The sequence below is a fragment of the Nilaparvata lugens genome, chromosome 3, assembly GCF_014356525.2.
Source record: "Nilaparvata lugens isolate BPH chromosome 3, ASM1435652v1, whole genome shotgun sequence".
Taxonomy (NCBI): Eukaryota; Metazoa; Arthropoda; class Insecta; order Hemiptera; family Delphacidae; genus Nilaparvata; species Nilaparvata lugens.
The window spans coordinates 1,326,988-1,344,297 of record NC_052506.1 but is presented as its reverse complement, the minus strand read 5'-3'; the positions used below and the strand labels follow the sequence as shown (position 1 = coordinate 1,344,297).

The window sequence follows — 17,310 nt, the reverse complement described above, 5'->3', positions numbered from 1 at the left end:
TCTCTGATGTCTTTGATTCCTGCTCTTGTTTGACTGAGAACTAAATCTATTCCTGGTTTATGCTGGTTCAGTATTTCAAACGTCTTTCCACACCTGGCACACCATCTATCCACGTAATATTAGGAAGACTTGAAGCAGAAATGTCAATTGATGATATTTTCTGATACAGCTCACCGTTTAACATGAGTTGTGTATCTCTACTAACAAGAATGTATTTTTCTTTTGTTAAGAATCTTTTATTACTCTCGTTGAATTCCACGTAGGTTCCTTCGTTATCCAAGCAGAAGCCCATTCTATAACTTTTCCTAGTTGGCCATAGAAATGTTCTTAGATTATTATCATAAATATTCATCTCTTTACGCTTTATCTCTATTAGGTACGAATAAGAGCTCAATAAGTTTTTTTTTGTAATGTTAGTCAGAATTTCATAGTAAATAATAGAATTTATCTGATCATGTTGACTCAGAAGATTTCTGAGCTCCAGCATACTATTTATAAATTCATGTTTGGGTGGTTTTTCAGGTAAGTATCCCGTTGGACATGGTTTCTCATTGTTTTTTTCTTCTGGAATATTTAAAAATGTAAGATTATTTATACCCTTGTAGTAAAACACATATTTAATATGTTTTGTTGCCAAGACAGTACTTAAGAGATCAATACAAGATACATCAGCCATGGTTCCAAAAAAATCAATTCCAACTGTCAGAGCTTGTTTATCTGAAGCCCATTCATCGATCATAGATAGTAATATTTCTAGATTGGAAAGCAAGTTACTATTATCTGTCAATAAAAACAAATTGAGTATTTTCAATGTCTCGTCGAATTTCACCGACGCATCAATTTGCTTTGTTTGTGAAAATATAGTAGTTAGACTATTGAAGTAATCAATGCTCATACATTTCCTATTTACTATGGTAGCAATGCCCTTGGAAATATTTACTTTTCCGTTTTTTACGCTGGCGAAGGAAATATTCAGGTCAGTGTAACCTCCAAAATTAAATACGAGTGATGTCCTACTTTTTGATCTTTGTTGAACTCTACATGTATAATTCAAATGTTTTAATAATTATTGTAAAGCAGAAACAGAAAGCTTGCATGTCAGAAAATGTTTGTGTTATATAATTTCACTATACGACACCATATGATTTTCAAGAATGCGATATTCTGCCTACTCTGTACTACAGCCTACGTCACGGCTGCAGTTCCCCCACTCCAATTGCATTTCAACGAAAATACTATAGATGAGTGACCAACCTTCTGTCTACTAACTTTGGGTTTGTAGAGCATTGAATTCTCTTTGAAATGATGTAATAGAAAAAATTGTAGGCAAACGAGTTTTTTTCAAAAATGTCACACTTTCAAGAGCGGATATCTCGAAAACCAGAGAAGATAATATTGGGAAAGTTGTGAGATGAATATTGTAGGAAATTATGTAAGCTTCAATTTTGTATATAACAGTTATGTCCGTAAGATAGATAGTTTTCGAGTTATATGTGAGAAACCAAAAAATGGTACCTTTGAACCACCCTCACCCCCTTAGCACAGGGGGTAGGGGTGGGGACTTTTGATATGTTAACCTCCTTACTACCATAAACAGAACTGTGGAGTCAAAAATTGTCTTCCAAACATTTCCCTCTATCCCCTTTTTTTAGCATTCATTGCCTGGACTACTATGTTGAATAAATGGATATTAGGTCATGGGTTATCTTACCCATCTCCCGCCCAACTGGAGTCGTTGTGGTACCGCTGTTGCTGATTCTGAAAGCGGGGCGGTTTCTGGTTCTCACTGCCGCCGCCTCCGCCGCCGCCGCCTCTCCTCGGGGGCGGCAAATCGGCCGCGCCACCGCCTCCGCCACGACGGTTGCCGCCTCCACGACTGCCGCCCCCGCTGCCGCGGTTGTAGCCTGAGTCGCGGTGGTGCTGGTGGCGGTTGGAAGGCGGTTCGCGGTCGCGGTCGCGGTTCGATGTGTGCTGCTCGTGCGGCTCCGCTTCTTTGCCTGCGAAAGCGGGCCGAAATTGTTAGTTTTTCAACAACAAATAAAAATATGTTATTGGTAGTCAATATTTCCAGAATACATGGACAGACAAGCATGAAAACAATAAATCTTGAAACTATTACTAGAAAAATATATTCGCAATTGCAGGCCCATATTTCGCAGACACAACCTTTTAACACTTCAAATCAAATCAAATTCATTTATTGCCAAAAAGAAAACAAACAATAATTTACTCATACACGAGCAAAAATAAAAATAAAATGTTCATAATACAATATTACACATACATGCATATACATGAGAGCAGAAAAAACCAATTATCAAATTTCTAGGCATCACCAGCAAAAAGAAAAATCTTTGCCTGCTGGTGAGAGTTGCTTAAAAAACTCCTTAAAATAACTAGAAATTGAAACGAAAAGCTTTATAACAAAAGGAGACATAAAATATACTTTAAATCAATATACTCTAGAAATGTGGTTGCCAATTCACGTTTTCATCAATGTATTTCCAAGATATTAGTTTTCATTTATTTTTTTTCCATTTCATTTCATTTTTTTCATCCCACTGACCACCTATGAAAGGGGTATAAGGATTTGTCAATTATACTCTGAGTCGTCAATCTTTGCATTCTATAATGCAAAAAGAATTCCTCACTGGAATAAGGACAAACCTGCAACAACTCCTCCCTCACCTTAATTCTGAACTTTTCACCTGTAAGAGCTTTTATGCGTGTTGGCAATGAATTATAAAGCCGAATTCCTGCACTCTTTACCCCCCTCTCATACATACCAGTTCGATGAATGTCGTCTCTGAGGTTTTGTCTATATCTGGTATTGTATGAGTGGAACAACTCTCCTGTATTGAACCTATCTTTATTCCTTTCAATAAAACAAAGAGCCTCTAAAATATATACACCTGGTAGTGGGAGAATCTTCAACTCTTTGAAATAATCTCTACAACTTACTCTAATAGATTCACCCACCATCACTCTAACTGCCCACTTTTGAATCCTAAATATATGTATTGCGTGAGTTGAATTGCCCCAAAATATAACACCGTATGAAAGAAGAGAATGGAACACAGCAAAATAAACACTTCTAAGCGTTCCTGCATCCAGCAATTTCTTCATGGTTCTAAGAACAAATACTGCTGAGTTTAGTTTGCTTTTTAGCTGGTCTAAATGAGGTCGCCAGGGGAGTTCAGAGTCCAGCACTACTCCAAGTACCTTTGCCTTTAGTTTTCTCCAAGATATTTTGTATTTTTGGCTTTTTGTATTTCTGGGCAATTACATTTTGAGCGGTCAGAGCAATTGGGATGCAGTTTTAATTTTAAATGATTGTCGGGTTGTCCAGGGGAAGTTGGTGAAAATGTTATAAATTTTGTTTTATTCACATTTAAACTCATGGTGTTTAAGTCAAGCCATTGCTTTATTATCATTATATCACTTTCGGCATTACTTAACAACCTTAACCAGTCAGCTCTGGATAAGACCATAGAGGAACAATAGCGTAAGTAGATATCCCATGGTATAGGGCGTTTATGTCGCAACTTTTACTGTTATCTCAAGCCGATTACTGTTGACTATTGTCGATTTTTACGGTTTTGACCAGGTAAAAGTGTATGAACGGCACAATATGAGAGACTACCAGCGTCACACAGCTTCACGGGAAAGAACTACGTGGACTATCAGCTTGAGATAACAGTAAAAGTTGCGTCATAAACGCGCTATGCCATGGGATATCTACTTATGCTATTGTTTCTCTATGATAAGACGTCCGGCTTTGTATATGGTTGACATTTCAATGTAGATGAGAAGAAACAGTGAGATAATTGCTGACAACCACCCCATTCACAGGTTTCCTCAGCCTAACAACAATCTTTGTTTGCCCAAGCAGAGACTTACCGCCTATGAGAAGGGAGCCTTATATTCAGACATAAAAATATATAGTTCTTTGAAAAACTAAATTAAATCTGAGACGTATTTGAAAGTATTTAAAAAATAAAATAGGTGATATACCATTAAAGAGTTGTCCCTATAGTGTTGGAGAGGGAATGATGTCCTTGTTTGGTAGTTTGAACATATAGGCTTTTAAGAAAATTACTATATTGAAAAATGCATCGAATAAAACCAATCTTGTATGTAACATATATATGTAATTGACAGGTGGCATGTTGTGTGAATTTATATGAAGCTCACATATATATACAACTAAGCGCCATGGATAACAATAATAATAATACAAAATATTAATATTGTCTTTTTTCTTTTGAATATAAATAAAAATAGAAATCTGAGTAGCCTTCAGTACCCTGAGTACCCTATCAAGTCTTGATAATAATAATATCGAGTGACCTGGCTGGCTCAGGTCTGGTGTCAGAGTTTTCAGGTCGCAACTGATCAATTTCAGGGCCTCTGACATGATCTAACGACTGCTTTTTAGGCAGCAGGGACCGACGGCTTAACGTGTCCATCCGAAACACTATATACAACTAAATATATTATACTATATATATTATCAAGTCTTGATAATGGCATTATATAGCCGAAACATGTCCTGACTAAATCATTTTAAAAAAGGTACTCAGATTTCTATTTTTATTTTTAAAATACTAGTAGTTCTGTGAACAGTAGACCTAACGCAGTATTCTCATCCACAAGTACCTGATTGAAACTATAGACCTTATGGAAATACAGCAATAGACTGGCTTCTCCACACATCTGTTTAATCACTTGTCAGCTGATTTATGATGAATAATTCTATAGTCTGATTTTTACTCTAATATTGGCGTATGAAGGAGGCTCCTTTTTCCTTTTATATTATCCTTGAAATGCAAAATTTCCAAAAACCTTGTATATACGTCGACGCGCAATTAAAAAAGGAACATACCTGTCAAATTTCATGAAAATCTATTACCGCGTTTCGCCGTAAATGCGCAACATATATGAACATTTAAACATTAAGAGAAATGCCAAACCGTCGACTTGAATCTTAGACCTCACTTCGCTCGGTCAATTATTGAGGATAAATGAACGATTTTTATTGATTGTATGGAGGTTTGAAATGTCTAATCGATTATTAATTAAATATTAAATTCAATCGACAGACGTAAATGTCATTGTACTAAACATAAAGAAATTTTCAAACTTAAATATAATAATTATAACATTAGAAGACTGACCATTTTGTGAAGGTAATTTATCCTCAAGGAAATCGAAGAGTGACACCTTGCCAGACGGTTTCGGACCTCCACCCCCACCTCCACCTCCGTCATCCTCTTTGTCTCCTCCTCCTCCTCTTCTCCTTCCTCTTCCTCCTCCTCCTCCTCCACCACGTTCTCCTCCTCTTCCTTCACCCCCACTGTTCACTTCCTTTTTCTAAAAAAAAGACGAAAACAAAGATGATGAATGATTTGAAAGCTATAGAGCTAACTGATGATTAAAAAGGCTTCAGAGTTTGATAAAAGTACAAAATAAATTATTGCAATAAATTATAGTTGAACGACGGGTATGAAACAACAGGTGAATTAGAATTTAATTCAAGTTTAATTGATTCACTAACCAAACACCAGAAAAATTAGGGGCAAGCTACATGAAGCGTTTTACAGGCGATTTTGCTCTGGCAGCGGACGAATCGGCAGGACAAATAGCTCTCCAATTGAGTGATTATCAGCTGATTCCCTAACGCCAACCCCATCAGCTAATACTCAGCCAATCGGAAAGATTCCTGCCCTGCCGACTCCAGTGCAAACACGCCTCGTGTGGCTTGGCCATAAGGGTGATGTGACACCAATTCAGACACGATCGAACAAAATGACCGAGTGAGACCATGTCACAAAAGACTCATCCCCACATTTTATATTTTGTGACCGCCTGACAGTTAGTGTCCAGCCTGGTGTGGCATCACCCTAAGGCTGGCCACTAACTTTGGTGTGTGGTCATATTGAAAGCGTATATATGTGCAAGTGCATGTCGAATCATGCATGAGCCGAAATACAAAATCTGGAATATGCCATTGTTTCACGTTGTGACTTGCATGCAGCTGCTCACACTGAACGCTAATATAGTGATGACCACGTTTTAATGGCAGTGCAGAAAGATAGGAGAACAACGTTGCCGATCCTCTGTCTTGTCAATGTCTTCTATAATAGACGGTAGCTGATACAGGTTTATTGATGTCACAAAAGTTAACTGTTCATTCTCGCTTAAAATGATCAATTATATTTTACTAAGCAAGAAATTATATTTTTCAATACTTCATAACTTTATAATCCTATTATATTAAGCGAGCAATTTCTGTATTATTTATATATCTGGTTATTTTTATAACTGGCTATTTTTATATCTGGTTATTTATGTTTTACGGATCTCGAAAACGGCTCTAACGATTTTCACGAAATTTGGAACATAGTAGGTTTATGATATAAAGATTCGATTGCTCTAGGTCTTATTCTTTGGAAAACTCGCTGAACGACATAAAAAGGATAATTCATCATTGGAAAACAGATGATAATTTCGTCGTCTCTCGATAACAGAAGATGCGTGTGCCTGTGTGGGAGAGAGACAGAATTATTTCCAGCTGTGTAATCATAATCAATCAGTGAGAAATTTTATCTAGCTAGACTATTTAATCGATTTGATCAACATAATCTGATTTGCTGACATGACATGATAATCCTCCTAAACTAGAGTATATCATAATTTTCAAAGTTGATCATTATTTGACGATTTCAAGTGATTAAAGAGTGTTATTTTGTTATTCAATTTGGTTTGTATATAATCTAAATTATAATTTTTTTGCTTTCAAATGTTTGAACAGAAAATTGAACCTGAATTCAAGTGAATGGAACATAACCTACTTTCTGGACTATTTATAGTGTATAAATCAAAATTCGGGAAAGAAACAGTTTTGGGCTGTGCCTGTTAGTACTTCCCCAATCATTTTAAAGAATTGTGTTCGGTTTATCAAAAGTCAATAAATAAATAACGAGCGAAGCTCGGTCCCCCGATATAAGAGATTATAATTTACATAATTGAGAAAGAATATTTTGTTAATTATTGATTCTACATTGTTAAAAGACGATCTGGCAACAGAGAAAAGCGAGAATGAGATAGCGCTATCCCCTAGTGCAAGCTTTTAGGGTGAGTGTTCCTATTGCTCTTTTCACATTCTGTTTTTCATGTGCACGCTTGGTCATGCATAATAATAATAATAATATCGAGTGACCTGGCTGGCTCAGGTCTGGTGTCAGAGTTTTCAGGTCGCAGCTGATCAATTTCAGGGCCTCTGACATGACCTAACGACTGCTTTTTAGGCAGCCGGGACCGACGGCTTAACATAAGCATTCGTGCACCAAGCGTGATCACAGCCTTACGTTAGTCATGAGCGATAGGACAGTCTGTACAGTCGAAAACCTGAGCGTTGGGGCCAAGCCACACGTTGGCTTTTTGCAGTCGTGTCGGCACGGCAGGAATCTTTCCGATTGGGTAATTATCAGGTGATTCCCTCCCTGCAGACTCGTCTGAAATAGTTATTTGTGCAGCTAGTGCGCAAAGTGACAGTTTGCTGCAGCGAAAGAAACGTTTACGCACGAGCCGTAGACGAGGGCGGAATGGTTTCATGAGTGCAGCAGAGGAACTTTGCTCACGTATTTCACATTACATTTTTCCTACAGTTACCATTGAATATGAAAAGTGGTTGATTATTGGTAAAATGATGGCTGAAATCTATCAAATGTTTGCCTGTATAATTTTGTTATTAATAACAACTTTAATTTATTTTAAACTTGATAATCAAATTGAAATTAATAATCGATAATTTATTCAAATTAATCCAATTAATTTGAACAATTTTGAGTAAATCTTAATTTCTAAATAATTTTTCCACCAATCAATTTATGGATGAAAAAAATATTATTTGAAATAATGAATAATTAATAATATTCAAAATGTATAATTTAATGAGTTCTCATTATTTGAGAATCAGAAAAAATATAGATAGAACAAATTCGCATTCAAAATACACGCAAACAATGTCAACAGCTGATTGGGATGTCTGCAAGATAATACGCAAAGTATTAAGCTGCATACACATATATGCGCTTCCAACCCGCACCAAGTACGCTCCGCCCTCGTACCGCCCTCGTTCCTCCATCGTACCACAGTCGCTCCGCCCACGCACCCATCATGAACGTTACGGAAGATGTTAGATCTTCTTGCGTTCCCCGGTCGAACCACTCTTGCTCCCCGGTCGATCATCAATCGCTCTGCTGGAGTGACGTTCGGTTGAGGAGCAGAGCGAAAGTCTGTACGCACCTTTAAGAGTACGCAAAGTAATACTTTGCGCATTAGAGCGGAAAAGTGATTCTTTGCGTTCTGTAATCAGTGCAGGAATGGTCACTTTTCAAGGTAACTGTAGGAGAAACAAATTGCTGCTCTTCTTGAGGTTAACTTATTTTTGTAGCATTATCATTTGCAGTTTGTCAGTGGTTTAGTTGTTGTTAAAGATGGTTTATTTTGTGCTTATACACTGTCTCGAAACATCGTAGCGCTTGTTTGCTTTTTTTACTTTCCTTGCCCTATTACCATAGGTAAGGAAAGTATTGCTTTCCAAAAAAAATTAAGGTACCCCGATTTCAAGTTTTCTATACGTTTCAAGGTCCCCCGAGTCCAAAAACATGATTTTTGGGTGTTGGTCTGTGTGTGTGTGTATGTGTGTATGTGTGTATGTGTGTATGTGTGTATGTGTGTATGTGTGTATGTGTGTATGTCTGTGAACACGATGACTCCATTCCTAATCAACCGATTGACTTGAAATTTTAAACTCAAGGTCCTTATACCATGAGGATCTGACAATAAGAAATTCAATAAAATTGAATTCAAAATGGCGGGAAAAATGGCGGATAATTACTAAAAAACCATGTTTTTCACGGTTTTCTCGAAAACGGCTCTAACGATTTTCTTCAAATTTATACCATGGATAGCTATTTATAAGCCCTATCAACTGACATGAGTCTCATTTCTGGGAAAATTGCAGTAGCTCCGTAATATTCTTGAGAAAAATGGCGGATAATCACTAAAAAACCATGTTTTTCAAGGTTTTCTCGAAAACGGCTCTAACGATTTTCTTCAAATTTATACCATGGATAGCTATTTATAAGCCCTATCAACTGACATGAGTCTCATTTCTGGGAAAATTTCAGGAGCTCCGTAATATTCTTGAGAAAAATGGCGGATAATTACTAAAAAAAACATGTTTTTCACGATTTTCTCAAAAACGGCTCTAACGATTTTTTTCAAATTCATACCCTGTATAGTTATTTATCAGCTCTATTAACTGGCATGAGTCTCCTTTCTGGGAAAATAATGGGGGGTCCACCCCATCCTTGAGAAATGGACTTTGTAACCTCCTTCTCGTGCATGAGGTAGGTAGGTAGAACAGTTCATAAAAAGAACACATATTCGAGATATTTCATCTGTAGGACAGCTGTTTTGACGACTTTAAAAAAAATCTTCGAATTTCACAATTTACACAAAGGAAAAAGTACTCTGAAAACAATTATATACAGAAGTCTGATCGTAGTTTCAAATAAAATGTTGCCGCCAATCGTCATTATGTTATTCCCCTAAATTATTCTCATTTAAGAACGGGGCTTACAGTTCAATGAGCAAGGAAAGTTGTGTGATTGTACCACACCAGATTTTAGAATAGAATACTTTGTTGGTCATCAAGTAAACAGTTTACAATAGGCTTTAACATTTCTAAAAAATGTGTGAGGACTCAGAAGCGATCCAATCAGTTATACTCCAGGACTGGTTCAGTGAGTTACTATATTGTATACAGTGGAACCTCTGTATAACGAAGTCGATTATCCCGAGAAAAAATTCGTTGGAGAGAGGTATTCAAAGCTACAGTGTCCTAATGATACTGCAAATTCTAAAGCCTTTTCTTTGATCAAATTCCCTAACAATGGAAGATTTTTCTCGCGCATCACAGTCACCCATTTTATCATCGCGTTATCAATATCATCAAATGTACAAAGCTTCGTTTTCTTTCTTTGCAAATCATAAGAAACACTTTGTTTTAAAATCTGATCCCGATTTTTTAGAATAGTCGATAGTGAACTCGAAGGTATAACAACTTTTTTGCGACATCCAGTATTTTTACACCTTTATCTACCTCTCTTATAACACTCACTTTTTCTGCTACACTTAAACACTTTCTTTTTGACAGACTGACGGCACGAATGAAACTGAGTACAGTAACTGAACCAGCAAAATTGGAATGTGTGACAAAAGCAAATGGTGGGAGAGGATGGGGAAACCCAGAATTCCCGTTCCTTCATTCATAAATGGCGAGTTCTATAAGGATTGAAATGTGAGGCAAAAGAAAGGATGGGAAAGTCCAGTCGTTTACCTGTCTGGTCTATGAATGACAAGTTCTTGGTAGTCGATTTCCAGAAACTTGCATTCAATTTCCGACATGTGTTTCAACCCCTATTGTCTACCACGCTATGTTCTTCCTACCTGAATTGCCATTATTTTCAGTCTATTGACCTTTCTGCTGAAACTAAACAATTCCTTGAAAACGACCGTCTGCTTCCTTTACACAGTGCATTTTGTATATTTTATTTTAGTATGGTTCTAATAAAAATCTACTTTTCTGATATTTGAAGTTGATTTCACCCGCTTTTTCATCTTAGAATAAAAGCTTTGTACCATATTCTGTTAGAAAACTAGACTGTTTTAACATAGATATAATGGATATTGTTCCAAGTAAAAATTGTGCTTAACAGAGCTCCAATATTAAGTAGCTGCCACGGTAGAAAAACATAGTCAATTAGTCAACATTTGAAAACAATATTTCAAAACTTGAAAAATTCTGACAATCATTATGCAGATATTGTAGACATTGAAAGCATGACTTGAATAATTTGAATTTTAAAATGAATGGTTATCAAACAATATATAATAATCATTCTGTAATGAACAATAATAATATATTTATAATATATATGAACACATTCGTTCTCAAGCATTTCAACTATATTTGGTACAATCTCTCAAAACAACTTTATAGCATCTGTTTTTATATTTCTGTATCTTATAACATATATTTTTTGTTAATAAGTATGTTGAAGTGAAGAGAAAAATGTGTTGTTGAGAGGTCCGAAATTCGTTAAATAGAGGTAGATAAGCAGCCAAAACTCTGAAATGTCATGGGACGAGGTAAAAATTCGTTGTGTAGAGGATTTCGTTAGTGGAGGTTCGTTATAGAGAGGTTCGACTGTATTATTATTGATCGATTGATTGATTGATAGCTGACCTGTAGCATCCGCAACGCCCTGCCCACATTGTTTTTACACTGATGCAAAGCCTGTTCGGCCTGTTGTGCGCTGAAACCGTGCTCTACTATCTGCTTCACGTTCTTGTCGACCAAACCGCGGGCGTTTCCACCCCCAAACACCCGCCTGGCACCGCCTCCAGCGCCCACCGCCTCCGCGATCACCGCCTGCCGCTGCGCCTCGAACTCCTGGTCACCGCCTCCACCAGCCTTACTGTCGTCTAATGACTGCAACACAATCCAAACTCCACTCATTAATCAAATTCAAATATCTGGGGACCGAGCTTCGCTCTCGAGTACAAAAGCATGAATACTAGTAGTTCTGTGAACAGTAGACCTCACTCATCCACAAGTATCTGATTGAAACTTATGGAAATATAAGTAAAATATAAATACATTCAAGTATGATTGAGACCTTATGGAAATACAGCAATAGACTGGCTTCTCCACACATCTGTGTAATCACTTGTCAGCTGATTTATGATGAATCTATATGTATAAAAGCGAAACTCACTCACTGACTGACTGACTGACTGACTCACTCACTCACTCACTCGCAGAACTAAAAATCTACCGGACCAAAAACGTTTAAATTTGGTAGGTATGTTCAGTTGGCTCTTTAGAGGCGCACTAAGAAATCTTTTGGCAATATTTTAACTCTAAGGGGTTGTTTTTAAGGGTTTAAAGTTCGTCTTTTAGCATGTATATTCTTCTTCTCCCAATCTCTTAATTATAATTGGAATTTCCATATCATATGTTACTATAAAACTATAATCTAGATAGAGTACCTCTTCGAAACAGTTGTTAACTGGCAACTAAATTAATAATTTTGTCAGGTTGGCATTAAGTTAAGTTGACTTTGTTAGGTTGGCACAAAGTTGAAGATTTAAATGCATTTATCGCGGAAAAATTGATTGGGCACTGCTACTTCAATCCTGGGAATATTATATTACTAGCCGTCAGTCTCCCTTCGCTCGCCATATCCGTTTAGCAAGACGTTTAGTCTGGACCCCCGACTGGATTCTCCTAACATATGATAAAAATGCTCAAATGAAAAATGCAGGCGAGCGAAGCGAGCCTGCTGTTCTCATTCCTGAACGATCCAGACGTGGTCCAGGGGGCGGAGCCCCCTGGCTAGACGGATATGGCGAGCGAAGCCTGATGGCTAGTAATTCTATAGTTTGATTTTTACTCTAATATTGGCGTATGAAGGAGGATCCTTTTTCCTTATATTATCCTTGAGATGAAAAATTTCCAAAAACCTTGTATATACGTCGACGCGCAATTAAAAAAGGAACATACCATTGTTTTAATTATCTCGGTTTAATTTTCTTCTCTAATTTTATATTTCATTGATTATTCTAGATTACATTTTCTGACGATGTTGAACTGTTTATTGTATTGTACTGTATGATAAATGGATATTTTATCTAATTCTGACTGATTGATTGATTGATTGAGTACTTTATTTATGTAGATTACAATATATACTGGCTTATACACTTATATACAATAGCTTACAATACAGCAAAATTATAGATGAATTTACATAGTATAGACTAAGAAAATAATTATTGAAAGTATATGATATGAAAAAGTAATTTGTAATATAATAACTATGGATAATTATATTGTTATGCATCTACATAAATTGGCGGAGCTTTGGACATATCAATGTCCATTCTTCGGAAAGAATATTAAAAATATCCTCCCCACTAACTCTCTACCAAAACGGAGGGAAAGAGGGAAAAAGGAAGAAATCTATAATACAATAAAGAAAAGAATTGGCTTACACATGTACGGGATAGGAAATAAATGAATGACGCATCATCTTTCTGTACTACTGAACTGATTTACATGAAATTTTGCATAAAGGCTCTTGATTTACCGAGGATGGTTGCAGGCCCATTTTCATTTTTGTTTATCAAATAATTATAATTTAATAGTTAAAACAAATTTATTCAATTTGTGATGCAAAGTTCAGTAATATGGAAAGCCGTTTTGACTATTGTAAGTTATATCAGTTTATCTCTTTTCTGTATAGGGCTACTTTTTATAGAAATAGAAAGAAAAATGAAAATCTCAGTACCCTTTTAAAATATTTAATCACAACATGTTTCGGACTTGAAAATGGCATCAATGTCCGAAACATGTTGTGATTAAATATTTCAAAAAGGGTACTGAGATTTTCATTTTTTTTCTATTATAACAGTTGTTAATACTTTCAATATCAGCAAATATCTATAAAACCATAGAGAAACAATAGCGTAAGTAGATATCCCATGGTATAGGGCGTTTCTGTCGCAACTTTTACTGTTAGCTCAAGCTGATAGTCCACGTAATTCTTTCCTATGAAGCTTTATGACGCTGGTAGTCTCTCATATTGTGCCGTTCATACACACTTACCCGGTCAAAACAGGAAAAATCGACAATAATCGACAGTAATCGGCTTGAGATAACAGTTAAAGTTGCGACATAAACGCCCGACATAAACACCCTATACCATGGAATATCTACTTACGCTATTGTTTCTCTATGATAAAACTAAATTCAATATATTTGTGCTTTAAACAGACCCTTGCGGAGCACGGGTTACCTGCTAGTGCATTATAAATTTGTATTCTCGTTTTTTTCGAGATTTTCTTAGCAAATACCTTGTAATTTATAGGTGCATACCTTGAAATTGCGATCGGCCAAATTAGTTCTGGCGATTTTCTGACCAAACGGGATCCACGGCGGTGGACCCCCCTCCTCTCCTATTCTGCCTCTCGTGTGCTTAGCCAGACTCTGCAACCGAAAACCCAATCAAACCTCTATCTATAATATAATATTATTATATTATCTATTATATTTATTATAATTATGATTTGTAATTGTCAATGAAATGAATAAATAATAAACGAAACAACTGGCTTATACACGCATGGAATAACAAGTTCACGAATGTCGTATCATCACTTCTCAACTACTAAACTGATTCCCAATTCATCGAAGATGGTTATTAAATGAATAAATATTTTTATTGAATAAAAATCTGTACAATTACAGATAAGGCAAACGTCGATTACAAAAGCAAATAATATACATGAAAATGATCACTATCACAAAGTAGGTACAAAACACAAAAGTACAATAAGTTGCAGTGCATTGCAGTGCTAGAGACATTCCAGGAACACCGGACTTATAAATGTCTCTCAAGGAGGTACCTTCATATCGTCCCCATATTTACAATATTACAACTTTTCTAATAATTAATTATAAGAAATCGGTCAACAGACAGAAGAATGGAATATGCAGTACGCAATTTAGACGAGGAATCGACTCACTGACGAGAGTGAGACGGGAAATGATTCTAAATAAGATGGGTTTGTTGGTGACAATGACAGGAGGTTGCTAATTATGTATTTCATGGAAAGTGGATTCAATGTTATGGCTTCTTATGCCTATGCAGAATGTTAATGCTCACAAGTCGGTTTCCGATCTCATACTAAATGGAAAACAAAAGCTAACTAAGCTGTGATGCATCCGGCCGGCTCCGTAGGTCTGGAAACTATTCATTTATGAAACAGGGAAAATTCGTGTTGAAAAGAGAAGAAATGGTGCAATCAAGTGAGAAGTTTTATTCAAATGAGAAATACAGTATGATTTGGAGCGGCTCAGACGTTCTCAAGGTTCACCGCTGACAACTCTTGATCTAGATTGATTGATTGATTGATTTTTATTATGACGTGCTAGGTCTCGATAGACCCGTTGCACTAAACAACAGTACAATACAAAACAAGTAAACAAGATACAACAGTATTCAAATAAACAAGAATATAAGTATTACAAATAAAAACAGTTAACTGTTGGAAGTTAAAATAGAATTAAATTATATAATATAATTAAGATAATTATAAGTAGATAATAAAGATCATGTTATGAAAAAGAGAGAGTAGAGAATGAAATAAGGAGAAAAGTAAGAGAGATGAGAAGTAGAAGAAGAAGAGAAATTGAAGAAATGATATGAATATGAATCAATTCAATTCTTGTTTACGCCTGCTTCTGAGCCAATTCAATAAATATGATTTATAAATGTTATTGAATTAATGAAAATTCATGAATACATACTAGAAATAGATCGATAGCATACCTTCGTCATTCCAACGATACTATTCATTCAATACAGCACATATTAGAGCGGCACAATTTCTATTCTAAAAAACGAGAGGTTTTTACTTATTTTACTTATTGACCGAAGCGAAGCTGAGGTCTTAGTTTCGACTCGATCGGCTTTTGTCTGTTTGTTTGTACCACAGTTACAGTCGCAGTTATTGTCCGATTTGGATGAAATTTGGTATGCAAGTTCTTTGAAACAAGGCGCAGAAACGTATGTGTAACGATTTTTGATAAAACCTCTGTTTTTTTTTAATATTTAAAAAACTGCAAACTAACCTCAATCCAGAAAGGATGTGTCTTTGAAGATACAGCAATTCATTCCCATACTTTTTCGCATTGTTACGAGCACATGGTGTTCGAGTCGGTTAGACCGTGGTCTGTCACACTGTGGGACCCAGGTTCAATTCTCGTTCTACCAGATTTTTTTTGCAGATAAAACTAATATTGTTTTGTTTTATTCTAATAATATATCATTATAAAATAAATTATTATGATTAGATAGAATAATTGAATTGAATAATCTTATTATTATTGAATTGATTCATCAAATTGATTGGATAAATTATTTTAAAAAATCTTTATTGTATTAGAGTCCAATACTGCAGTTATAGAGAAAAATTTGTATGTAAAGGTATAAAGGTAAATTTTTTCCATTTTGTGTAGTTGATATTGTGGTAATTATTCACATTAAATTAAAAAAACCAAGAAATTGTCAAAAAACCACAGATATATTGATACTTAGAAATACCGGTTTCGGTAATTACACCATTGTCAATCTCTGATAAACTCTGATAATGACCGAAACCGGTCTTTCTGAGTATCAATAAATCTGTGGTTTTTTTGACAATTTCTTAGTCTTTTTCATTTAAAAGGTATGTATTTGATATAAAGGTACTCTTTGATAAGTCCGGTGTCCCTGGAAACAGTGTCTCTAGCACTTTCAATGGAGAAAATAATATATGACAATCACAGCTAAATCTTCACAATATACTGTACTTACTGTACTTACTCTCATTAGATTGGAAGTTGTATTCATGAGCGAGGTCTACAGTTCGCAGAACTACTAGTATTTATTGTGGGCACAATTTACTCTCAACTTATTGCAAATCCAAGGATCTTTCATTTTGAAAAGAATAAAAATTGCTGTATCTTCAAAGATAACGGCGCTAAATACGAAAAAGTAACTTTCTGGATGGAGGATGGTCTGCGGTTTTTTTAATAACAAAAAACTAAGGTCTTATCAAAAATCTTTACACATACGTTTCTGCGCCTTGTTTCAAAGAGCTTGTTTACCAAATTTCATCCAAATCGGACAATAACTACGACTGTAACTGCGGTACAAACAAACAGACAAAAGCCGATCGAGTCGAAACTAAGACCTCAGCTTCGCTTCTGTCAATTAAGCAAGATATTATATTTTTCAATAATTTCTTAATGAATTTTCATAATTAAGATGAAATATTTTGTTGATCAATTATTAATTCTACATTGTTAAAACAGAGCAACAGAGCAAAGCGAGAAAGAGATAGTGCTATCCGCTTTGTTGAATGATAGACAAGAATAGCAATATCATTGCTAATCAAACACTGCCATTATAACTTGGCCTCACTATAGAGTAGTGATTTAGAGTTGAGTTGCGTAAAATCTTGGAAAAAAGATAGGCATAAGTTGAATTGATTCCATGAAATTGATGAGTGAGATTCCATGGTATTGTACATTCATGTTCCAAATTTCACTGTTAACTCCCCGATAGTCCTAGCAGTTCTTTTTGAAGCTATGTGACGCTGGTAGTCTCTCATACTGTTTTTTTTTTC

The 17,310-nt window shown here is 35.7% G+C and overlaps 1 protein-coding gene across 2 annotated transcripts in view; it reads right to left on the bottom strand.

Moving 5' to 3' along the window:
* LOC111061479 (tudor domain-containing protein 3) overlaps window positions 1-17,310 on the bottom strand; it is a 59,992-nt gene that overhangs the window by 25,563 nt on the left and 17,119 nt on the right. For both annotated transcript variants that reach the window (XM_039422587.1, XM_039422588.1), the window contains exons 6-9: window positions 14,015-14,125; window positions 11,321-11,566; window positions 5,178-5,373; window positions 1,712-1,997 (exon numbers count right to left, since the gene is read on the bottom strand). In XM_039422587.1, coding sequence (XP_039278521.1) covers window positions 1,712-1,997; window positions 5,178-5,373; window positions 11,321-11,566; window positions 14,015-14,125 — 839 coding nt within the window. The remainder of the gene's footprint in view (window positions 1-1,711; window positions 1,998-5,177; window positions 5,374-11,320; window positions 11,567-14,014; window positions 14,126-17,310) is intronic.